The 25,663-nt window shown below is 41.1% G+C and overlaps 2 protein-coding genes across 5 annotated transcripts in view; one reads left to right on the top strand and one right to left on the bottom strand.

Moving 5' to 3' along the window:
• Positions 1-7,408, top strand: part of EZR (ezrin) — a 37,967-nt gene extending 30,559 nt beyond the window's left edge. For both annotated transcript variants that reach the window (XM_035321895.1, XM_035321896.1), the window contains 6 exons: positions 2,151-2,314; positions 3,307-3,437; positions 4,088-4,248; positions 4,562-4,654; positions 5,460-5,708; positions 5,964-7,408. In XM_035321895.1, the coding sequence (XP_035177786.1) occupies positions 2,151-2,314; positions 3,307-3,437; positions 4,088-4,248; positions 4,562-4,654; positions 5,460-5,708; positions 5,964-6,128 (963 nt within the window). In that variant the 3' untranslated portion in view covers positions 6,129-7,408. The remainder of the gene's footprint in view (positions 1-2,150; positions 2,315-3,306; positions 3,438-4,087; positions 4,249-4,561; positions 4,655-5,459; positions 5,709-5,963) is intronic.
• The window catches only part of SYTL3 (synaptotagmin like 3), a 34,558-nt gene continuing 16,013 nt past the window's right edge, over positions 7,119-25,663 (bottom strand). For all 3 annotated transcript variants that reach the window (XM_035321892.1, XM_035321893.1, XM_035321894.1), the window contains 9 exons: positions 23,538-23,662; positions 18,781-18,924; positions 15,834-16,012; positions 13,563-13,665; positions 12,462-12,632; positions 12,150-12,264; positions 10,987-11,095; positions 9,910-10,115; positions 7,119-8,584 (listed from right to left, as the gene is read on the bottom strand). In XM_035321892.1, the coding sequence (XP_035177783.1) occupies positions 8,454-8,584; positions 9,910-10,115; positions 10,987-11,095; positions 12,150-12,264; positions 12,462-12,632; positions 13,563-13,665; positions 15,834-16,012; positions 18,781-18,924; positions 23,538-23,662 (1,283 nt within the window). In that variant the 3' untranslated portion in view covers positions 7,119-8,453. The remainder of the gene's footprint in view (positions 8,585-9,909; positions 10,116-10,986; positions 11,096-12,149; positions 12,265-12,461; positions 12,633-13,562; positions 13,666-15,833; positions 16,013-18,780; positions 18,925-23,537; positions 23,663-25,663) is intronic.

Here is a 25,663-nt window from a genome sequence, read left to right as displayed (position 1 = left end):
TTCGTTGGGTTAGAAACTGGCTGGATAGCCGGGCCCAGAGAGTTGTGGTAAATGGAGTCAAATCCAGTTGGAGGCCAGTCACTAGTGGCGTCCCCCAGGGCTCGGTGCTGGGGCCGGTCCTCTTTAACATCTTCATCAATGATCTGGACGAGGGCATTGAGTGCACCCTCAGTAAGTTTGCAGATGACACCAAGTTAGGTGCGAGTGTCGATCTGCTCGAGGGTAGGAAGGCTCTGCAGGAGGATCTGGATGGGCTGCACCGATGGGCTGGGGTCAACTGCATGAAGTTTAACAAGGCCAAGTGCCGGGTCCTGCACCTGGGGCGTAATAATCCCAAGCAGAGCTACAGGCTGGGAGATGAGTGGTTGGAGAGCTGCCAGGCGGAGAAGGACCTGGGAGTGATAGTGGACAGTCGGCTGAATATGAGCCAGCAGTGTGCTCAGGTGGCCAAGAAGGCCAACGGCATCCTGGCTTGTATCAGAAATAGTGTGACCAGCAGGGCTAGGGAGGTGATCGTCCCCCTGTACTCGGCTCTGGTGAGGCCGCACCTCGAGTACTGTGTTCAGTTTTGGGCCCCTCGCTACAAGAAGGACATCGAGGTGCTTGAGCGGGTCCAAAGAAGGGCGACGAAGCTGGTGAGGGGCCTGGAGAACAAGTCCTACGAGGAGCGGCTGAAGGAGCTGGGCTTATTCAGCCTGGAGAAGAGGAGGCTCAGGGGCGACCTTATCGCTCTCTACAGATACCTTAAAGGAGGCTGTAGAGAGGTGGGGGTTGGCCTGTTCTCCCACGTGCCTGGTGACAGGACGAGGGGGAATGGGCTAAAGTTGCGCCAGGGGAGTTTTAGGTTAGATGTTAGGAAGAGCTTCTTTACTGAAAGGGTTGTGAGGCATTGGAACAGGCTGCCCAGGGAGGTGGTGGAGTCACCATCCCTGGAAGTCTTCAAAAGACGTTTAGATGTAGAGCTTAGGGATATGGTTTAGTGGGGACTGTTAGTGTTAGGTTAGAGGTTGGACTCGATGATCTTGAGGTCTCTTCCAACCTAGAAATTCTGTGATTCTGTGAAAAACATGATTGCTGCTGCCATGCAAACACACACAGCTTCTGTCTGCTCCTCCTCAGTACCACTTCGTGCTAACAGTGAGGCAGCCAATACAAAAGTAATCTTAAGGAGTGGGTACCTGGCTTTGGTGGTCGTCTGGTACCTTGCCTATTGCTTATGTCACCATCCACGGGGTATGCAAATAGAGGCAGAAAAATGTGTTGTTTTTTATTGTTTAAGTTCAGGCAGTATCGTAAGCATGTATAAAATATTGTGGACTCATACATTTTTAGGCAGCTAGTGAAGTTGGTCCTCCATATCCTTTTCTTGTCAGACTTGTGTTTTGAAGATCTAGCCTGCTGCATAGTGCCTGTAATAGCCTTGATAATACAGATGATAAGAAACTTGGGGCTGTTCTCTTTGCAGAACAAGAAATTGCAGAATGGGTTTTGCCTACTGTCTGTAACACAGTATTCAAAGTAGTCCATGTTTGGTGGTTCAAAAAATAACTTTCACTGATGTAATGGCCTCAGTCAACTTAACTAAGTGGTGCCATGCTGAGGAAAGAATGCTTTTGGAGGCTATTTTTGCGTGGTGGCATTTTTTTCTCTGAAAAAAAAAATATATAGATGATGTCTCGAGTATTGATACAAATCAATCAGGAAATTCTCTGATGTTACTTTAAGAGTCTGCAACGCATTTTTTGTTTCATGCTTTATCTTTCAGTCACAAAACCATACAAACTTAAAAACTAATTGCTTTATGGTAGAGGTCTGTGAGTCACCCAGATGTTTACCTGCTACCCCAGAGTCTTCTGCAGCAGGTCCAGCTCAGCAGTGTCTTCTACGTGCAGACATTTGAGACTGTTAATTTTCTCTAAAAGTATCTTTTTCTAGAAGAGTAATTTATCAATTCTATATAGATTTGAGACGGGTTGTATAAATAACAAACTGCTTCGGCTTCAGATAATCTTGGTGGTCCTTGCTGAGATATTTAAATAGCATGTGGATGTGCCTCGATTGCAGCGACATTAGTGGCAGGATGATCTGTCTGCGGTCAGCTGGGAGAAGAGAGTGCGCCTGAAAAATTGACTGTGTGGTGTCTCTTCTAGGACTTTGTGTTTTACGCCCCTCGTCTGAGAATTAACAAGAGGATCCTGCAGCTCTGCATGGGCAACCATGAACTGTATATGCGGCGCAGGAAGCCTGACACCATCGAGGTGCAACAGATGAAAGCCCAGGCCCGGGAGGAGAAGCACCAGAAACAGCTGGAAAGGTGAGCTTGAATACAGACAGTGGGGATGGGGAGGCAGAGTTAAATGTACAAAACTGTCAGGGTTCCTCGGGGAGCTTTAGGTAAAGGTATGAGCCGTCCCACTTTGAGTAAGGGGTGTGTGTGTTTGTGTGCCCCCAGAGCCCTGGCTCACAGCGTTGCAGGGTATCTCAAGTCCCAGCGGGAGCGTAAGAATTGCTCTTCTGTCTCAGACCCGTGACCGGTGTGGTCGGCTCTCTGGTTTGCAGCCTTGAGAGCTGGACCTTCAAGGAGGCGTGCCAGCAAAGTCACTGGGCTCTTGTGGACAGCCATATGCCTACACAGGGGTTCTCTTGACTCCTGTCTGTTGGGGCCTGATCTGTGCATTGGAGGGACCAAACTCCACAGGGAGCATGTGTATGTTGTGAGTAGGCAAGAGGGGAGTAGGAGATGTCTTAGAGGCAAGGGAAAAGGATTAATAGTTCTACTGGTCTTCTGTGACTGGCTGCTGGTTGCTTGTGATTCAAGAAATCATACTCTTTTCCTCCTGTATTGGTGACTTGTTAGTCCTCATTTCCCAGTGCTCTTGTTTCTACGTGTCCTTGATTTTTCTTTATGACAGAACAAAAGAAATCTGTGTAGTACAGAGCACTGCTTTTGTTTTTTTTCTCTGCATCTACTGTTTTGTGTTTTTTTTGGTATTCTAAGTTTCTGGGGCAGGCAACAGAAAATATAAATATTTTATTGAAATGCAGGTATCCAAAAACTGAGCACTAATTCTGAAGTGATTAAGTAACAAATGTTGGGATTTAACCCAGGCGGGCAGTTAAGTACCACACAGCTGCTTGCTCAGTCTCTTCAGGTGGGATGGGGAGAGAATCAGAGAGCTAAAAGTGTGAGAACTTGTGGGCTGAGATAAAAACAGTTCACTAGGTAAAGCCAAAGCTGTGTATGCAAGCGAGGCAAAAAACACGTGTCTGTAAGTGAGCTTCAAGCATGACATTTGTTTCTAACAGGCAACAACTAGAAAATGAAAAGAAGAGGAGAGAGACGATTGAGAGAGAGAAAGAGCAAATGTTGAGGGAGAAGGAAGAGCTGCTGGTGAGGCTACAAGAGTATGAAGTGAAGACTCAGAAGGCAGAGAAAGGTAAAGTACTTGCACTGTCTGATCAGATCACGTGTGTTGGGTTGCACAGCCTAAATCTGGTGACACTGGATCTTTTGGCAAAGCACGCTAGTATCTACCTCCCTGGATAAATGCACACGCATGCATGCACTGCTGAGATCATCCAAGGCATAGAAGTCACAAAATTTGTTAATTTAACTGGGAACTGAACGTCACACCAACTCTTTTTCTCTTTGCTGAGGGGGTTTTAGTAGCATAACCTCTTGCAGCGGAGAGAAACAGAGCTCTTGAGTGCTTTTAACTTAACATCTAATAGAAAAAAGTACTTTGGGAACAAGTCTTTCCAGTGAAATGGAAGCTTCTGTTTCAATGCACAGATGAGCAGACTGGAGACAGCAACATCTGGCCCTTACAAAAAACTGTCAACTAAGGGCAGTAGAATCACATCAGTGTTACAGGCTCTGGTAAAAATACCATGTAGAAGATCTAATTATAATGTGCAGCTGACTGCCTCTGAAATGAGTTATGTGATGTATTGTGTGATAACTACTTACAGGTGTAGTGAAGAGATTGTAGGCTGCAGCCATGTGCTTGTTGTGACTTCTGCAGTTACCTAAGTCTTCACTTTGGCCAGGCCTGTGGACTAACAGCACTGATCTGTCTTTTCCCAGAGCTCTCAGATCAGATCCAAAGAGCTATTCAGCTGGAGGAGGAAAGGAGACGAGCCCAGGAGGAAGCAGAACGTTTGGAAGCTGATCGTTTGGCTGTTCTGCAAGCCAAGGAAGAGCTGGAGAGACAGAATATTGACCAGATAAAGAGCCAGGAACAGCTGGTAAGACCTGGTCACTTGTGAATAAGATAAAAAGGCATGTTACTGTGCCCTTTGAGTAAGGCAAGCCTCAGGCTCCACAGGGGAATAAAATAAGAATGTAGTGCAGTGAAGTACTAGACCATCCGATAGAAAGAAGCTAGTGCCACAGTGATTCTATCACAAGCAACCTACTTCTTGTTCTTAATTTTCTGTTCATTCTTTACTAGAGTGGAGTATAATACTTGGATCTTTTCTCAGTCAAACATGTTTCTTTGTGTGTTTTTGTGTTGTTTTTTTTTTGAGTCCTTATAATTCCAGTTCTATTATTTAACAGGCTACAGAGCTTGCAGAGTATACAGCCAAGATTGCACTTCTGGAAGAGGCAAGGAAGCGTAAAGAGAGCGAGGTTGAAGAATGGCAAATCAGAGTGAGTATCTTTGTCAAAGTTGCTCTGAAGTTCTGCCGTTGAGCAGAGCATACCATGGTGCTTAGCCTGGTGTAACTTCTGTCATATGTGGGGAGACACATCCATGCACCAGCGGAAAAGGCCAGCCTTGTGGTTAATGTGCGGTATGCCTCCAAAACATTCCTTTCAACAAGTCAAATATAAAATGGGAGTCTGTATAAAACCTAAAAATGTGATCATAATGGAGTGGGCACCAACCTTGAGGCTGCTGTCAGTGGCTGCCTGATACTTGGGTCTGGAGAACTGCATAACTAGACACAGTAAAACCAAGAATAAACCACGCAAGGCTGGGAATGTCTGGTGCTCCTAGTGCCACGTAACTATCGCTGCAGACTGAGTGGGAGGGTAGAACCACTGAAGAAACAAGAAAGCTGTCTTCCTACTGCATAACCTTGTTACACATGCCAACTCAGGAATCTAGGTTCTTGCTCTCTGGAACCCATATTTACAACCTACACCTCTTCAAATGGAGAACAGGTTAAAAATAACTAATTTTCTACAAAACAGTTTTTCCTAAACTGTTTTATTGGAGGAATATTCTTAGTTTAGCTACCCTGCATATTATGCTGTGGACAATGATACTGTCACTAGCAAAAAAAAAAATCTGCATAAGAAAACAACAAAGTACTGTCATCAGGAGACTTAATTCCTTATTTCTTGCTTTACATTGTAGAATGACAAAACTGGGAAGATAAGTATAGAAGTGTTCATAAACCTTGTTTAAATCAATAAATGTATTAAAATATTGTTTACTTTTTTTCCCTAGGCAAGGGAAGCCCAGGAGGATCTGGTAAAGACAAAGGAGGAACTGCACTTGGTAATGACTGCTCCACCTCCACCCCCACCTGTCTATGAGACCGTGAACTACCACGTCCACGATAACCTGCATGATGAAGGGTCCGAGTACTCTGCATACAGCGCAGAGTTGTCCAGTGAGGGCATCAGGAATGACCGCAACGAGGAGAAGCGCATCACTGAGGCTGAGAAGAACGAGCGTGTACAGAGGCAATTGAGGGTAAGAAAACATTGGGAGAGGGAAAGTAATGAAATAAATTATTCCTGGAAAATTAATAACTTACCCACTTGGTTAAATACACAAAGCACAATAAATTTACTTAGGGAAAGCAGAAGTTCATAAGAAGCATGCATTGCATCCATATCACTGATCTGCCCAGTCATTTAAGGACTGTTTAGTCTCACCGAAATCACTGCTGTCATGAGCTGAAAGCTTCTTGTGTATAATCTGTTTTTAATGTTCTTTATTTTGCAGGCACTGACAGATGAGCTGGCACAGGCTAGAGATGAAGATAAGAGGACCCAAAATGATATTATCCACTCAGAGAATGTGCGACAGGGACGTGACAAGTACAAGACACTGCGACAAATCCGACAAGGCAACACCAAGCAGAGAATTGATGAGTTTGAGGCAATGTAATGATGCTTATAACAAGAAAGCAAGACTGTGGGAAAGGCAGATCTTAATGCTGTGTTTTTGTTTGTTGTTGTTTTTCCCTGAGGAGGGGTTGCTATGATATTTAACAAATGTCCTCTAAACCCAGAGGTGTTTGCATCTCCCCTTTATTCCATACTGTGTGTTAAATTTGGTATAGTTAAAAATTCATCGTACCACTGATCCTGGTAACTTGCTCATGCCTTTGCTTAGTGCCAAAAGGCCTTATGCTTATGTCACATCTCTCTTTAAGCAACACAAACCTGCATCTAGTTGTAGGTGCGGGTCCTGTGCAGGTGCTGGATTCAGCTTGGTCTAAAAATAAGCAACTGTGGATGAATTTTTGTGCCATATGTCTTTGTGTTACAGTCACAGTGTAAAGTCCAACAGTTGAGAAGACAACTCAGGAACTGCAAACACCTGTGTGTGCGTGTGCATGCACCCTGTTTTTTTTCCTTCGTCTTCATGCCCACCTTCCCCTGATACACAAACAAAAGAACTGACAACACCTCAGAACTACTTTGCATGGGAATAAGGCTTTTTCTGGTTACTGTGCTCAATTGGAGGTATTCTGCAGTGACAGCTCACGTGTGGCATAGGAACACTGACACCCTCCTTACGTAACAACTAGGCAGATACTCTGTTGGAATAATACACTACTGTGTTTGCATTCCAGCTTCATCACTGATCAGTCATAGTGTAGTATTTATATATATATAAAATATGCAATATGTGGATTGCTGTACTAGTTTAAAAGGGAAATAGTTTTGCTCTGTATATTTTGTTACTTTTCAGATTTAATGAGACTTGCATCTGTAAAGAAGTCTAAACACTGTAGTCTGCAGTGCAACTGATTATTTACTATAAAGCATTATTTGTAAAGATCACTTTTTTACTTAATGAAGAAAATTGATATGTACACATGATCCAATATACACAATTTTACTGCACCTATTTTTCTAACAAATTTTCTAATTTTTTAAATGTTTGATTTAAAGTTTCAGACTCCAAACATGAAGGGACTGCTTGTTTATATCACAGTTGTATTCTCTCTATTTGAGAGCATTCTTGTGACTATTCCTTCCCCACTAATCTCCCCCTTTCCTTGAAAATCTGTTAGAAAGTGAGATACAGTATGTTGTCAGCTCTTCTCTTCCATTTACAACATCTATGCTGCTTTATATTCCAGTTGAGTTTTGTTGTGTGGTGGTTTTTTATTTGCAGCAGCAAACATCTAAATAAAAGATCTGCAGAGTAACAAAGGATTTGGAGTCAAGTTTCTTGTGTAAGGTGGATGTTGTGTAAGGTGTGCTGGTTCCTAAGATTCTGAGGCTAGCATATGAATCCCTGTCTTTCACTTCTATGTCCTTAAACATGGTGCTGTTCCAGAAAGGAAGGAAGGGTAACACCTGCTGGAATCTTCAGTCATGGGGAAAAGACGTATGTAACAGCAGCACTAGTTCTGGTTGTAAATACAAAGCTTCTGCTGCCTGTAACACTGCTTTAGCTGAGGCAAAGGAGCTGACAGGGCAGTTGGCATTAAGCTTGCATTTCCAATAGTTCACATGAATAAGCGATAAGCTACACCATATGGATCAGTCAGGCTTGTTAATACTGGTTCACACCAGCAGCTGAGAAAAACAAGGAATTTTCTGTAATCATGTTTATTTTACTAGCTGATGTCCCATACTCCCCCCCTGCAGGAAAGTTTATACATTTAATTGGTTGTAAGCACCTTAATGCAGCACACATTTGAAGGAGAGGTGGGCTACCTAAGCAAAAGCTTTTTAGGGTTTTATGAAGTAGTATGGGCACTAGAACTAATGCTGAAGTATAGGTGTTAGCATCCAATTTACTGCAAACAATTAAAAATGAACTAGTTACAGTTTCCATTTCTCTCTGGTCATGCATGGGGCATCAAAACCAGAATGAAATCATCTAATTTGAAGGATAGGAATTCCTCCCTATGAAGTATCCTAACGGGTGTTCAAGTAACCACAGCTCTATATCCAAAAATAGGAAGCTGCATACCATCTGTCTGCTAGTGCCTTGTCAGCATAATCCATTTCAAAGTTTGTTACTCCTGAAGAAACAACACTAACCTTGTATCCGACCTAGAGATACAGATAACAAGGCCTTAGTTTTTGGAGAAAGACAACACAGCCTTCGGTGTCACACCCTTTCAAATGTATAACTACTCCCCAGATGCTGGGGTCAGTACTACTGTAGGGCACCTTTTCCCCAGACCTGGCATGTGCCATTCGAAGTTAAAACAGCACACGGGGGAAGGAAAAGTTGTGCAGCAATTTCTCACGATTTAAAGTTTTCCATATTTGAATGCAGTACAAGTGTGAAGTCCATCCACGTGTTTGGCCTGCAGAGCACTTCCTGCCAGTTAAGTGCTGGCTGAGAAACAGGGTCCGTAAATCCAAACGATTCCTCTGCAAGAAAGCAAAATGGAAGCTCACAGGGTTGTTTTTCATTTGGCCTTACCCAAAGGCTTTTCTAGGTCCAGCTCTGTACCACTTCTGGCCCAAATGACTGGATGCCAAGCTGCTGCTCTCAAATCTAAAGCGTTTTCAGCTATTCTATAGCACTCAAGTCATTAATTTCAATAACTTGTAGTTATAATTGTAGAGCATTATTTAAATTCTCTTAAAGTAAGATAACAAGAGCTCAGTCTGCAAAGAAAAAAATCTTGGTTGTGACTAAAAGCAGAGGAGCAAGTGTGTATAGCAAAAACAGTAGATGAATGTGGTCATCTGCAGTGACTCTTAATACCTTACTAGGCTTAGGGCTTGGATAGGTTTTGTCACTCAGAAGCACATAGGCCCTGCTTTAACCAAAGGGAAAATGCTAAAGAAGAATCAACAGAATCTCATGAGGAAACCTGCGCGCTGTATTACTAGTGATAACGCTCTTCTGAAGTGCGTGTAGATAGCACAGCTAGGTGACATGGGTCTTGGTCTTAAGCCTTTTGTCTCAAATACTGAAACAAAAGCATTTACTGTCTGAGAAGACAGGGTGAGAGACGCCACTGGGCAGCCTTCAAGTGACAATAGCTCTCTAGTCTACTGCTTGTTAAGTCCTGCCCAGCCAGCCAGCAGAGGATTTCTCAGACAGTTCCGAGCTTTTGAGAAAGAAGGCTCTTTTTGGTGTTAGACCAGAGCCTAAAGCTCAGACGTGCACTTAGTCTCTTTAGGGCTTCTGAGCAAGTTTCACTTTCTGTATCTCTCATTGGAAGGATTGGTGGATACAAAACAATAAGCACAGATATCTGCACAGCTGGAATTCATGTGCTTACTTCTGAAGTGATTGTAAGTATTTTAAAAATAGTCAAGTCCTAAGAAACTGCTCAAGGACCAGTATGTATTATGTATTGAATATAAGGAAGTACTATGTATTGAAAAATACATAGGGAGCTCCAGATGAGCTGACGCACCCACCTGTTCTGTTCCTGTCTTCTGTGTGGCCAGGCTCTGTCCCTGAGTGTTACCGTGCTAACAAATCTCTTTGCCTGACAATTCCCACTGACAGCCCAGAGCTTCTGCACAGGCCTGAACTAACACAGGCTTTTGATCTTGCGAGAACCAGTGCAAGACTGCAAGTCACTGAGGTCAGGGACTGGGGGCTGTATGTGCAGACACATGACAAATAATAGCACAGTGCAAATGTTACTTTTAGAATGTAAAATAAATGTTTTTTTTTGTTTGTTTGTTTGTTTTCCCCAAAAAATACCTTTAACATTTAGTGATGAAGAACTTACTTGCACCAAGCTTGGCTCCCCCTAGGAACTGATCGTGTGAGCCAAAAGATGACTGGTCCCAGACAGTCAAATGCAGACATGACTGCTGTAGCTGTGCTGGGGTAACATCATCAAAGACAAACAAATGTTTCCACTGAGGGCAGTCTTCTTTCTTCAGGACAGGTGACTTCTGCTTTAACTCTGCTTGGTCTGGAAGGATAAGGCAGCTTCCCCCCCAAAAAGAAACAAAACACAATGAGAGTTCAGCAAGTTTGCTGAGCCAAGCAGTGTTTTACTCAGGGAACAGAACATGTGCACTAATCAACCAGGACCCTTCACTTTGCCTTAAAAAGCAAAAAGTTCAGCTAAGTGCAAGGTAGAACATGATGCTAGTTTGCTTCTTTGGGGGACTTTGGCTCCTACTGTCTGCCTTCAGTGTGGGTCTTCTGTCTGGTTTTCCTCTGTTGTCCCTGGCTGATGAGGGAGCCCTTACTCCCAGTTCTGTTACCCAACAAGTGGCTGTCTGAAACCTGCCTGTTCAGCAGATAAAACTCCCACTTCACTGAAGACAGGTACCACAGCAGGTGGTATTAGGAAATATTTTAACACTGTAATGCCTGACAAGCAGAAGGTAAAATGACACTGCATATTAAGTACACAGCACGCTGAAGAAAAATTCAGTCCTTTCTCTTTTAAAATGCGTAGACCAAAGTTTTCTCCTCACTGTCCAAAGCCGTATTAAATTGTGCAAGAGCACAGCTGACACCAGGAATGAAAATATAGTATCTTCACCTCCCTCTTAAGTCACACATTTTTTTCCTCCCAATATCTAAAAGCAGATGCTTAAAATAGTGAACTCGAAATTTCAATGACAACAGTAAATTGCGATGTTCCATTCGGGACCCTTCACTGCCCTGCTGAGTGCTCCTCTTATGCAGACACTCAGATGTAAATTGTCACAATTGCAAGCGTGGCTGACTAGGAGTGTGGACAGTGCCACTTTCACACAGCAGTGTCCTGATGAAAGCAAGTTAATTCTTACCTTTGCACAGGATGTTTGTGACACTTTCCATTTGAAGCGTTAAGTGTCATACATACCCTTTAACGAATGAGTTCAGCATTCCAGCAGGTCTCAGCACAGGCAAGTTCTTGGCCCCAAATATCATAACCTGGAGCTGGCAGTTGGGAACTCCTTGGTCTTTTTTTCCTGAAACAGGAGGAGAATTTATCACATCAAATAACCAGTTAGTTCAGATAACATAAGATGCCCCTGTAATTAAGCAGGAAAATTATTAAGTGCTACACCTGAAAGGAGGACTCAGTGCTGTATTAAGATCATTTGAAAGATTTGAACTTGCTTATACAGTGCACGATTCACATAAAGAAAGCAAGCAGTGAATAGCAGATTCTCTGCGATTCCTATTCCAAAGACAGAGCTTTCAGTTGTATTTCCAAAAAGTACCCACAGGGCAGTACCCACAGGAGCGTTTCCCTGAAACAAAGCCAGAAGCAGGAGCAACAGCCCAGCCGTGGTGTGATAGGGCTCTTCTGTTACAGCTCTGTTTGTGGAGCAGAGGCACAGCAGGCATGAGTAGGGAAGAAAAATGGAAGAAAGCACACTGGTGACTTCGGGATTGTTTGTGGGGGAAAAAAGGGAACGAAATTAACCTAACAGCTAATTAAGATCTTTCTACTGGTCTCTACCTGTTCTATGCTCCCAAATCCAGCATTACTAGAGCCCTGGACCTCTACACACCTTACTATGAACTAGGGAGGTAAGGAAGATGAGGTTGTTCCTCAACATGTTTATGTTTCTCCATCAGCAGATGCTTGCTCTGATGCATTATTTCAATGTTTAATGTACCGTACAAGTCTTCCATTATCAAAACTGGAATCCTGTACATTTTGAGGTACAGTCATCTTCCAAGTGAAACAATCTCCCTCAAGTGAGGCCACTGGAGGAAGCCCAGGTGCTGGTCCAGTACCCTTGCAGCCATTTCCCTTCCATCTTTTACCTAAATTGCTAGTCTCTACCTTGAGCAGAGAAACTACTGCATCACCTCCAGAATAAGGTCTGCTGGCAACACCAAAACAGGTACAAGCTTGCCAAACATCTGGATGTGTCATAGTGCAACTGTTAAAATGATCAACTTTCGCTGGCATTAAAAAGAACAAAAAGGTGACGTAGGCACATTGTCTGTCCTTCACTGATCCCATTCTTTTCTAGCCAAGGGATTCCCGCATTGTGGAACGTTTTATACCTTCTCTCATCCACCCTTCAAACTGGACGTTTTTATACTGGGCTGGTACCGACAGTCTTGCAGACACCAGGAGTTCTCCGCTGTACTGGATAAGATTATATTCAGGCTTTTCGATCTGAAAAAAGAGACATACAGAGATTGCCATTACATTCTATTCCACATCATTCTCGCAGCTCATTTATATTTGTAACAGGTGTTGTTCATGGGCTGGATTGACAGCATTCTTCCCCCAGTGACCTCAGAAGGGTGATCGCTTTCATAACTTCCACAACATCATGTTCTTAAGATACAAGCACAAGAATTAACAGTCACCTTGGATTTTAGCTGGTACCAGTTGAATGACTCCATCGAGTTATCTTCAAAATTCCACGTGGCCAATGGAATCACCACTTCCCCCAAAAACACCCTGTACTTCAGAGCTCCTGCGTGCCACACAGAGATCTGAAGCTGCCGACTTGCCAGCTGGGAGTGTTCAATCTTGTACTGGAAAGACAAACAGCATTTATAAAGCAACACACAGGGTGAACGCAGAGCCATGCTCACAGCCTGCTCAGAGGCAGCCTGACCACAGCACAGCTGAAGGCATCGGGACGCAGACTGAACTATGCTGTCTGAACATGCCGTGCAATTTCCATGTTCCCTCACTCCTTAAATGCTAAAATAATGCCCATGCAAACATGAAACGACATTCCAGGAATACCTTGGCCTCCATTGCTAAAGATTTTAATTCATCCAGAATTTTAAATAAGTCTTGACCATTGTTTTTTATAGATTACTTTTCTGTTTTATACTCCCAGTCCAATCTGGCTGCTCTGGTTGGAGGTCAATATTAAGACACATGACAAAGGTGCTAAAACTTCCATCCCGGTCAGTGGAAATTTACTCCATGCAGTCAGCAGGAGCAAGCCAGTAATTCAGGAGACCAGTCCTTAAGGAGTCCTTAGAGCCCTGATCTACTCCCTAGGCACAGTTAGAGCTCTTTGAGACATCGCTGAGATACCCACGAGTCTGGTAACCTGCACCACCTGGACTGAAAACGAGGCAACGGCATGGCTGCAGGCATCCCGACCGACATTTGGGCTGCTGAATCACAGGCTGGGTGTAGGCTCTGGGAAGAATGACCCTGATTCACCCTACCTGGCTTCCAGCACCTCCTAAGAGCACTTGTGCTCCTCACAAACGCACGCACCCAAGTGCACAAATTTGAGGGTGCACAAATTCACTAGTGTAACTTCAAAAGCATTTTCAGTCCAGAAGTTACTTGGACTGAAACCAACCATTTCTTAATGACTCTTGTCACTGACTCCTGCAATTGCCCCATCAGGACAACTCTGAACTTGCAGGGTTGCACATTATAGAAGGAGACGTTACCAAGGAAGAGTGCTTTCAGCGACACACAATTGCGAGCAGTACCTTCAAAGTCTCATCAAATTCTGGATCCACTGTGTTCTTTTTGACAGCTGTCTTCCGCTTACTCCGAGGAGATTTATCAGGAAGTAAATAAATCTTGACATAGCTTGTAAATAGAGAGGATATATGGAATGGGACCAGAAGGGGGAAAAATCAAATTAAGAAGAAAAATGATTTCTTTAAAAGAGAACAATGAATTTAATTCAAACACTTTTATTGAGTTTGTAATTTTCTAAGCAATAAAATAGGAAATTGTGATTTGCATCCATTCCCATTAAAATAAACAGACTATAAAGGTCCCTGTATGTCATTAAGATCATGTGTTTCAATCCTATTCTAATTGGGAAAGAATTAGGCTCTGAATGTGAATCTTCTATTTACATACTCTCGGCCTCCGATAGAACAGCCACCAAGAATGTCACCTTGGCAGTTGTAGTGACAGCTGTATGAGGGAAGCACAGAGCGTATTATGTGCTCAAAGAAAAAAAAAAAATCAACTCAATCACCTTTAGGTTCATTGCCGTTTGTGCTGGTTGTTCACATCATTAAGTAACATGGAGCAAATAAAAGGTATAATCACACATAGGATGCATAATAATTCCTAACGCGTGCAAATGCCAATTGTTGTAATAACCACGAGAATGACAGTAGGAGAGTAGGTAAAATGTTTAAAATTGCCTTAATGCTGATTCAAGGAAGAACAAAAAAAAAAATAATAATAATCTTCTGGAAGCTGAATTGAACTAATATCAAGCACTAACAACAACTACCCAAAGTTTCTCATGTATAGACCGTGTCAAAATTAATACTTAAACATTCCCCTCAATACAAGTTCAATATTACAGCTTCAAAACCAAAGAGTATTAGCAGTAGGGAGTGCTGGCTCTCAGCTTGGCAACAGCATTTTTGGCATAAATTTCAGATGATATGATTTAAACCAATTTCAAACCAGCCTCTTGATTAACTTCCTGGCTAACTTAAGGCCAGCTGTATTTCATATAATCAGTGCAGAACTTACACATCTTCCCTATTGTTTCCAAACCTATCCATAGGAAAAACTACTTTAAAAAAATATTCAGGTAGTAGAATTTTTAGCCTCTTAAATTGATCTGGGGTGATAGAGTAACAAGTAGACGGTCAGACCTCAAACCAGTCAAACAATTCAACACATTTTAAACATCACTTAAAAGTTTGTTTTCTGTCAAGTGCTCTGAGTGCACTGACTGTACTTTTGCTCTGTTGGTTTGGGAACCAACAGGAATACATAAACATATACCACCTGAGAGCTGTGTTCAGTACACAGCTCTTCCCACAGCACCTTTCAGACTTCCTGCAACTCTTTGTCCAAATCTATTACCAGAGGACTTAAAGAACCTTGACCCACCCCAAAACACTCCCAAACTGTTCCACTTCGTAAGCTGCTGTTCCAGCGAGGCTTTTTTCAACATTAAGCTCATCTTTATGACCTTACTCTGCGAGACATTCAAAGCCACATTCCTTGTGGGGGAAGGTGACTGCAGCTCTGCAATTTCAGTGTGGTCACTCAAGTGCTCAAATACCCCATGACAGCAGGGGCAAGAATACATTGTTAGGTATTCTGCTTGGTGATTTTCTGCAAATGATTGCTGCACGGTCGGAGAGGATCGATTAGTAATAAACAAACAAGCCACCAAGGCTTAGCTGTCCAACCAATCATTTCTGTAACCTATTTTATCCTCAGAAGTAGGTACTTCTTCCTCTTGTGATATGTACTTAACAACCAACTTTAGATTTTAAAACATGTTGCAGTATCTGAAATTTCCATTCCTATTGCAGATGAGGAAGATAGAAGCACAGAAGCAGTATGGCAATCACCCAGTAACCCACAATGAGTCAGTGGATGATTTAGCAACATGACTCATTTCAGTTTTCCATCTCATGTTTTAGCCACGTGTATATTAATTTTGCAGGCACAACTTAAGAGCTAGAATCTAAACAGTTGCTCTCAAGATCCAAAGTTGCTCATCAGCAACACAGATAACCAACTGCCTGCTCACAGGCAGGGGAACGGACAATTAATAGCAGGAAATGTTCAGAACAGAAATCAAGAAATGCTGCTATGAAACCTGTTTGCCTTGCAGTGTGTAGCTGTAAGAAGTGCAGATATATACACTCGATGTTCTGAAAGTGCTAGCATGGCACACCATCACATATCAATCCATTTCAATATTTATGTATCTTAAAACCAAAATATTTTGGTTATTATTTATTTCTCTTTCTCTACAAAATACTTACGGGTTACATTTTTTCTTCTTTTCTTCTCCATAAGCCAGATTCTTGCATCCCTTGATGCAAATTTCTAAGATGCGAGCCTTGAAGATGTATCTTACAGCAAACTCTATTTCTCCTGTGATGTCAGCTTTGCCAAAGTTGCCAGATTCAGTGCAAGTGCTATTAAGACTATACAAACTCCCCTAAGAAAAGACAAACATTTGAGAATAGTAGCTTCAGATCTAACAGGACAAAACATTTATTTCTCTCAAATGCCAGTTTCTTTAGTGCCATGACTGCAGAGCTACTGGAAATCATGAAGTTTTTAGGTTAACTGTATAAAATCATTCTGTTGCTTCCATAACAGCCCTGAAAATTATAACTAATTGCATTTCTACTGCTTCACCTTTTCAGCAAACTCTCTGAGCTAATGATGTGCTTTCTTAGATAACTTCTAGATCTAGAAATTGTCTCCCAAACAAATTGCTTTGTGGCTTCCAGTGAGAAAAATGGGTAAAATGTCTGAAAGGAAGAGAGTACTGTCTCCTAATGATGGTTTCAGAAAAAGCTCTGAAATCTAGGAACATATGAAATACAGACCTAGACTGCTGGTAATAGTGATGTTCAGAGCACCTCTGCTGAGATGCCAGGTTCTATGAGGTATTAATGGTAACAAAAGCGCCATTGCACATCCAGCAAATATGCTACAAGATCACCCAATTCTATATAAAATGACCCACTCCATACTGTTCAGGATAAATTAACATACAAAGATATCCAGCTGTCGTAAGTTAGCGCATTAAGACGGTATTTCCTGGCTCACCTCAGCCACTTTTTTCTCTTTTCATCTACTTACTTTCGTCTAAGGTTTAGATGCTCTCCATCCGGTTATATATAAACAGTATTTGTTTCTAGCATTTACAGAAGCCATGAAACTGAAATGAATGAAGAGACTATAGTCTTTCAGTGGTCCAGCACAGGCACGTAATTTGCTAGTGCTATCTAGCCATCTTCACTGTAACAAATTATCAACTCCATCAAAATAACTCGGTCTCCATTCACTTATAATGGTACTCTTGAAGGTAAGCTCTAGGATCTTTTTACATATCATATGTCATGAAGACACAGTTGCTGTTGGGATTAATCTCACAACAATATCATCCTAGATTGTTAAGACATCGGTGTTAGATCACTCCTCTGTCTGGAAAAAACACCAGCCCACACAGGACTGGTTAACCATGGAGTTCTGCTTGCACAGCCCAGCAGCTAGAAGTGCAGAGTTGTGTTTATAAGATCATATCTATCTTCCATGCAGATGCTCTTGCCGATGCTGCAGATGTGCAGCTTGCCAAATACTCACATTAAAATTCACACGAACAGCTTACTTAAATTAAAGAAGCTATCTAGGCTATCTTATAAGCTCTAAGCAACATAGAAACCTGATGAAAGAAGGGTCAGAGTGCTTATTAAGGAAGTCACAAGTAATGTTAGGGCTGTTTTGACCTGCTGCTTGTTGCGTGTAATCTTGCTCCCTCTACAAGATGTGTATCAGTGTAATCTATCTCCCTTGCAGGGAGATCTCCCTTTGTTCAGTTCTGCTCTTTCACTCCCTGACAAAGAATATTTTTATTCATCTGACAAAAAAAAAAAAAAGTTTATTTTCCTCAAAAATCCTTCATGACAAAGGAATGCAAATAGACTTTTTTTCTTAGCCCACGTTTTAGAAGTTCTGCAAAAGTGCCCCAAAATTTTTTGCACAGAACCTCTTATTTATTCATAGAAACAGGAGAATTATTCTGATTGATGATGTTAGGACTGAAAACAATACACACATATCCCACCTGATGAGAAATAAAATATGTTAAATGTAGACATCACTCCTGCTTCAGTGAACAGGGATTTAGCAATGACTTAATGTATTGTACTCCCGCTGGCATGACTGGAGGCAATGGCATCTTATGTTTTGGAAGACATGTTTTCATGAAGTGGTCATCAACAAACACCCATAAAGAGAAGTTTAATGGAACTTGACCTTTCCCCCTCTATAAGACAGTAGAAAATATTTCACTTTTAAGACTGGATTGTCTACAGTAAAGTTCAAATTGTTGCCAGTAGAATCACAAATGTCATCCAGAATGGTTATTCATTTGTCTGTGCAACATAACAAACTCCACAGCACAGTAGAGCACCAAAGGCCTTGTCTGTGTATTCACTCCTCTGCAGAGTGATCAGTCTGGTTAAATTTGATTCCCTAAAAGCGATTTTATTTCCTTCCTTTACAATATCAGTCATGGATTCGATTCCTTGGCCACTTCACCCTGCTTAACCTCATCACTAATACATAGAAATTATCTTCCACAGTTAATCATAGAGACTTTAAAGCATGTACTGAATTAATTTACAGCTGGCTTCCTTCTCTGTCATTTGCAGTATTCAAAATGTCATCCATCAGGGGAGGTTTCAGTGACACCCTCTGAGCCTATGAACTGCTCCCCTGACTTCTGTAACTCTTTGCTTCCTCTTCATTCACTGACATGCTGACATTTGAATTTCCACTGACATTTGCATTACCACAGCCCTTGCAGAGTAACAAAATCCCTCTGGTTAAATGATGTTTTAAGAAAAAAAGCCAGCTACTAACCTAGAAATAAACATGTTCAGGATCCCAGTGCTAATACAAAACTGAAAGAACGTTAGTTGAATTTGAAAAATTCAGAGGAACCTGACGCATCAATTATTCATTATTAACGGATACATCCATCTATCAATTATCCATTATTAATTTGATTTGGCTTATGCTGTAAAAAGTTCACAGTGCTTCCACAAGGATTATGCCAAAGGCAGTCAGCCTTTTATCAGAGAGAAACTCAAGTAAAAATCCTATTTCATTTTGTAATACAATCCGAAATCTTAGCTTTTTTATTTGTCCTCATTTGGTACCTATTCTGTTGTGCTTTGCACTTCAACTTACATGCTTCCTGCCATCACAGAAAACTGCATCACTTGTGGGACTGGTTGTTATGTCTTCTTCTTGCTTGCAACTCCTTTTGGTAAGAATTTCATTATCATTTTGGGCTCCAGTGATGAGCTGTTGAAGACTGGGTGTACTTTTTATCTGTAAGAGATTCAGGAACTAATTTTGTTTTGTTTAAGAAAAAAGCTCCGATTCCTTCAGCAATGCTATCACAAGCAAATTCAGTAAGTAACTACAATTTACTCTGATCAATGTCATGCAGGTGGCACACTTCCAAAGAAAATGCAGTAACTTAATTTAAACATTGATTCACAACATTCTCATGCCAGCTATAATATTCATTCTATTCATAACTTTCTAAAATCACTTGACCACCTAAGCTATGGATCACTACTACCGCAGTAATTGCTAACAGTCTACTAACAACACACCAAATGTAGCAATACAACAATAAAATGCCTTATTAGTCTTTAACAGTAATTTTGCAAATAAATAAACAAACTTCTGATGTTTTCTTGACTTTGATTTGACTTTAAGTTCATTCACTTTCCCAATCTTCCCACAAAATCCTTGATAACTTGTCGAAAACTCTATAGTAGCAGAACTTGAGATTTACCTTCAGCCACCTCTGTTATCATTCTATTAATCCTGTTGTTATTGAAGTGCCAAAAGACTGGCATACATGGCTGGAAAGATGTTGAGAATTGGTTTGGGGTCATTCTGACACACCATTACCCCTGTATGATACAATCCACGAAAAGTATGTTCACAGTTCAGTGGGTAGGAAAAGAGTGAGGTGAGAAGTTTTACAGAGCAAGGGTCTAAGAGAATAATTGTGTAACAAGGATCACCCAAAAGACTAGAAAGACTACAGTGTGACTGAATCAAAGGGAACAGAACTTATTTGCATCAGAAACAGATAAACATTTAACAGACCTAGGAACCTCTTCTGCACCATCAGCAGAAAGCACTAAAGAATGAGGACAGCAGAAGAGATAATACATTGAGATTATTTCTAAAAAACAAACAAACAAAAAAAAAACACACAGGATGTGGAAAATCAAAAGCAGTGTGCTGTTATTATAGTACACAGAAGTTGTTATGTGTAATAACTGCCCTACCTTAAAAATAGATGTAAGAATTCATTAAGTTCCCTTTTGAAAATGAAACAGACAGGCAAAAAAAAAAAAAGTGTTCAGGATATAAACTTAAAAAGAAAGCCCCAAAACATAATATTTCTCAGTAGAGAAATTTTCTTCTCACTTTTAAAAATCTGAAACACCACCAATTTCACTTCCTAACCAGAACAAAGTGCTACACACTGAATTTTAGCTTCTATACTTGGTTCAGAAAGACTTCTTGATTTCGTTAAAGAGAAAATAAGTCACTGACAATGTGACATGAATACCAGCACTGAAGTTAGCATCAGGTCATAAGCAAGACTCCCACCAAGCCCAATTCATTAGAATTATCTGCAACAGTATGAATCTGCTCTCACAGAAGCAGTAACCTACAGGCACTAACGCACCACAAAGAGCTTCCAAAGCTTGCACATTTCTGCTCGTTCCCCCAGCGAGGTAGGTATAATTGCACCTCCTTACTTAAGTCCCTCTAATGAACTTGGAGAATCTGATAGTGAGAGACCCTAGAAAACGCTACTTAATTAACTTCCTTAATTCAGACTTTACAGGGGTTCATAGTTCTTGCTGTTGAATTGTGTTGTTTTGTTTTTATTTTCCTCACTATTACTGAATTTAAACATAATCTCTTTCAACTTTAACCTAAAGGAATCAAGCTCAGAGTTTCCATATGACAAATACGGAAAACTTACTTGAGCAATAGATATTGCTCTTGAGACTGAAGCAGTGCCCCACTCCTATATCCTGCACATTCAAAATAGCAGCTACGGCTATTGTTTCCCAGTCATTTCTAGGAGAAACATGCATACTCTCTAGGGGAAAAAATATTGTTTCAGTTCATTCTCTGAAAATGAAAGTAAGTACTATCTGTGGTGTAAATCACAGCCAATAAGATTTCTACATTATATTTTGTTCTAAATTTGAGTAATTAATTTTCAAAGGTGTTTTACAAGTATAATTTAAAACATTTTTTTCTCTAGTTTTAGTCATGGTTCTAGCAATGATGTAAATATCTACCCTTGTTAAATGAAAAGACCAATTGAAAAAAAAAAAATGGAAGAACAATGCAACATTGCTATTGACAGGGATTATTAATTTTTAAAGTCGCAGCAAAGATACAGAAAGCTATCATTTAAGTGCAGGGACAGGCAAGTAAAATTTCCTTCAATATGAAAACACCTAAATGGCAAATATGATATTCACAAGAAAAAAAGACCAACAGTAACTCTAGCAAAACTAAAATTCTAGTTTAGATATAGTCTAACTGGTTTGAATGAAACAAAAGGTCCCCGAATCATAGAAATAGAGCTCTGACAACACAAAGAACATTGAAATCTAGCTTTCAAAACCTATAATGCAAAAGGTGGACATAAATTGAGCCCTAAACCTTTAAATAGACAATTAAAAGCTGACACAAAGAGTTTATCATTTCCTACATACATTTGCCAACCCAAAGAATCCATCTATCTTTTAAACATGACAGGCTGCCTTTGATCATCATGCAATGAAAAGTCCATATTATCTACAAATCATGTTTTATAATCTGATGTTTTTCAATACATTAAGATAGCAGTGCTCTGCCAGCGGAATAGTAGATAAAGTAACAGTAATGTGTATAGTTTGCCACAATGACAGCACCACTTGGATAGTTAATGTTGCTAATCTTGTGTGTAATTGCATGCATAAATACCAGAATTAACTTCCAAGAGTTTGCAGACATTGCTGGGCCAATCCAAATCACTAGCTCATGCTATCTGACATCCTGTCTCTTCCATTTATCAATACACAACATTTCAGAGGAAAATAAAAAGTGTGCACTAAGGTAGCTGTGAGTAATGTCTGCCATGAGGTCTGGCCCCAAGCAAAAACCCTTCTTAAATTCAGCCACTTGGCAGACTGCATTTACCTCATAAAGTTGAGCAAGGCAATTCAGTAAGTATGCAGTATGTAGAAAACTGAGTATTGAGAAAGTTCAGTCATTTGAGAGGTGAAAGCATTCAAAACAAGTTTTTCAGTGTAGCTTTAAAGCAGATATATAACATCATACTCATCCTTGCCTACCTTGTGAAAAGAAGATTGGATTTTTCACAAACTTCTGAAGCAACTTTTCACAGTATCTTTCTGGACAAAATGTCCAGCACACAGCTACACAAGCACATACATACAATGGGTGAACAGTAAATGGGGTTACATCAGGCTGGCAGCCAGTCACCAGTGGAGTTCCCTGGGGCTCCATTTTGGGCCCAGTTCTCTTCAATGATCTGGACTCAGGATTTGAATGTATACTAAGTAAGTTTGCAGATGATACTAAATAAGGAGGAGTTATTGACTCCCTTGAGGGCAGAGAGGCCTTGCAGAGCGATCTTGACAAACGAGAGGGTTGGGCAATCACCAACCACATGAAGTTTAACAAGGACAAGTGCCAGATTCTGCACAGGGTGTGACACAACCCTGGATATATGTACAGACGAGGGGACAAGAGGCTAGAGAGCATACCCACAGAAAGAGAGCTGGGAGTTCTGGTTGACAGCAATATGAGCCAGCGGTGTGCCATGGCAGCCAAAAGGGTCAACCATGTCCTGGGTGGCAGCTAGCATGGCATTGCTAGCTGGTCAAGGGAAGGGACTGTCCTGCTCTGCTCTGTACTGGTGCAGCCTCACCTCAAGTGCTGTGTGCAGGTTTGGACACCACAATATAAGGACATAAAACTATTAGAGCACATCTAAAGAAGGGCTACCAAGATATATGAGAAGCAGCTAAAGTCACTTGGATCGTTCGGCCTAAGGAAGAGGAGACTGAGAGGAGGCCTCATGATGGCCTACAGCTTCCTCATGATCTCTTCTCTCTGGAGACTGTGACAGGACCCCAGGGAACAGTGTGGAGCTGCAGCAGGAGCAGGTTCATGCTGGGTGTTAGGAAAAGATTCTTGACCGATAGGGTGGTCAGGCACTGGGACAGGCTGCCCAGGGCAGTGGTCAGGGCACTGAGCCTGCCAGAGTTCAAGAAGCGTTTGGACAATTCTGAGACTTAGGGTCTGATTTTTGGGTGGTCCTGTGTGCAGCCAGAGGTTGTACTCAATGATCCTTGTGAGTCCCTTCCAACTCCGGATATTCTATGATTCTGTGAAAACACTGAAAGCTAGGGACTGTAACCAGAGAGAAATGAAAATGGAAGTTGCCCAACAACAAGCAGCAGTCATTGTTTAATCATTGAGTGTCAGGATGAGTTTTGGATTGCCGTAGCTTAGAAGCAGCAAGAAGGACAGGAGAAACAAGAAAGAGAGAACCTCCTCATAGCCTAATGATTGCATAGAGCAGATGACAACCAGCACCAACACAGTCTCTGAGCACCTGAGAGCAAAGCAATCCACCCCTTCCCTCCCCACATCAGGGTCTTTGTAAAATCTCGGTTTAACTTTTCAGCTCTGGGCTGAGACCAAGTGTGGAGACTCAGTCAAAAACCATGCCAAGAATCAGAGTTCTCAATGGTTAGTGAACATCAGCTAAGCCCAGCTCATAAATAAAAGTAAAATCCCACTGTGTAAATCATGATTCTTATGAATATATTCCATTCCTTAAACAGCCCTTTAGAGATTGTGTATAACAATTTGGATACCCTGCTTGTAATGTTGATGGCAGTATCAGACTGGCTCCTCCTTTGCCTCCTTCTTTCCGCGTTCTGCCCATAATCTGTTGTTAGGAGACTCCTGTCAGCCATATCATTCTGGGACTTAGAGATTTCTGAAGTGAATACAAAGAGAAAAGCAGCTATAACAAACATTGCAAGCAAATCTGTAGATTTATAGGCAAATAATGCATCTTTCAAACTTTCATCCTACAGTTTCCGTATTCATCTCCTAAGAGTAAGAAAGAGGGGAAGGCAAGTACTTGTCCCATTTTGTATAATTATGTTTTGCTTACCTAAATCTTTTCTGCTGTTCTAACTGGAAATTATAGTCTTTGCTTCTTTTCTTTACAGGGGCTGCAAGGGATTACTTTATGCTATCAAATACAGTTTTTCACGGAAATAGTTTCTACAGTCTTTATATGTAGTTTGATTTGTAAAGCAGTTTGGTTCAGGATAAAAGCAAGACTGTTATAATAACATATAGTGACAAGACAGTGGAAGTTAGAAAGTGTATATTGGAAAATATTTAGAAATTAATCCAAAACATGGATGAAAGTAAAGATATTGGTCCCAAACCACACATAATTTTAAGACCAGAAGTAGCCCTCATTGACTTCGATTAACATTAGTCATACAGATAAGCTTATGTCCACACTTAAGTATGTAATTGAATTAGCACTTTGCTAATATCTAGTATATTGTCAAATAAATCTATAGGATAATTGGGCATTTAGTGCACCACTTTTTGTTTCTTATTCCTTCGGGTACAGTCAGAACTTCATTTAAATGGAAGGGCAGCATTCATTTATGATTTCTGGGGTTGAAATCCAGCAGGCTTATCAGTAGACACTTTGTTGTAAATCCTACAGTCGCTCATGAAGAATTAATAACTTTTAAGTGGTACATAAAAGAACTATCACATGTTTAATTCATTCAGAAGAAATAAATATTTCTCCCATAACATAAATCTCTGTGGAGGAGCCTCAGACAGTAGACAATACGTCATTATTTGGTACTTAAAAACAATGGCACTCTTAAGTGTGATTTTTAAAGCCACTTCGGGTTAGTTTTGTTCTTAGCAGCAATCAATTGTCAGATGTTTACTGTACTCCGTGTGCACCATTAAGGCATCACATGATATATTCATAGGCAAGCTCAATTAAGTCATCTCTCACTGTAAATGAAACCAGATTTTTAAAATACACAGTGAAATCAGAGACCATAAAAGAGACTGGAGTGAGATATCTAATGGAGTACATATAATTTGAGTAGCTTAACAAAAGCTTCCCTCATACTCTCTTAAAACAAACAAGTTAGATTATAGTGAGGGAAAAAAAAAAAAAAAGCATATTCATTTTTCAGAATTTTCCTCCGTCTTTCAGCATCTCTACCCAGGTAGTTAGTATGATGGGCACTATCACTAGTTCCAAGAGCATTTTGCACTGCAAATAAAACTACAACCAGAAACTCATTTTACATTCCCCAAATAGCAACCATTGGTTTATAATCCCCTGTTGCTGCCAAACTCGCCAGAACAGGAGGTAATACCATCAAAAACAGAATGTACAACGGAGGCATTGTGCTGCACATGCTAATCCTTTGTTCCTGCTGCTCTCAGACATGCACACACACTGGCTGCAGCAATAGAATCAGAGTCAGGTTCAGAACAAGGTTCTCCACATTTATTTACTGCAATACCCAGGAGCTGGGAGTATTAAATACCTCTGCAAACCTAGATAAGATATAGGGCACTAAGTTTAGACACTTGTGACTGAAAGCATTTATCATCACGGTACCAGGTTTTATTAAGAGACCACATGGTCTGAAAAAAGCTATTTTCTTCGGTCAAGGAACCGAAGCCTTTCTCTCTAAAGGACTTTCTATACCTTTTAATTATTGACTTCAGTGATTGTAACAGCCTGAACAGCCTGTTATTTACTCACAAATTAAAAGGTTCTTATCCTAACTGAGGATGACAGCAATTGAGTGGGGTTTCACATACAGATGAGCTGACCTCACAACTTGCTGCCATACCCTTCTGCAACCACTGCTTTGTGCTCCCTGGCTCCTGGCCACATGGCCCAACACCCACTATTGTGCAGGCTCCAGCATAT

The sequence above is a fragment of the Oxyura jamaicensis genome, chromosome 3 (assembly GCF_011077185.1).
Source record: "Oxyura jamaicensis isolate SHBP4307 breed ruddy duck chromosome 3, BPBGC_Ojam_1.0, whole genome shotgun sequence".
NCBI classification, from domain to species: Eukaryota; Metazoa; Chordata; class Aves; order Anseriformes; family Anatidae; genus Oxyura; species Oxyura jamaicensis.
Note: the sequence above shows the minus strand (reverse complement) of the source record. Positions and strands in the feature narration are given on the sequence as shown.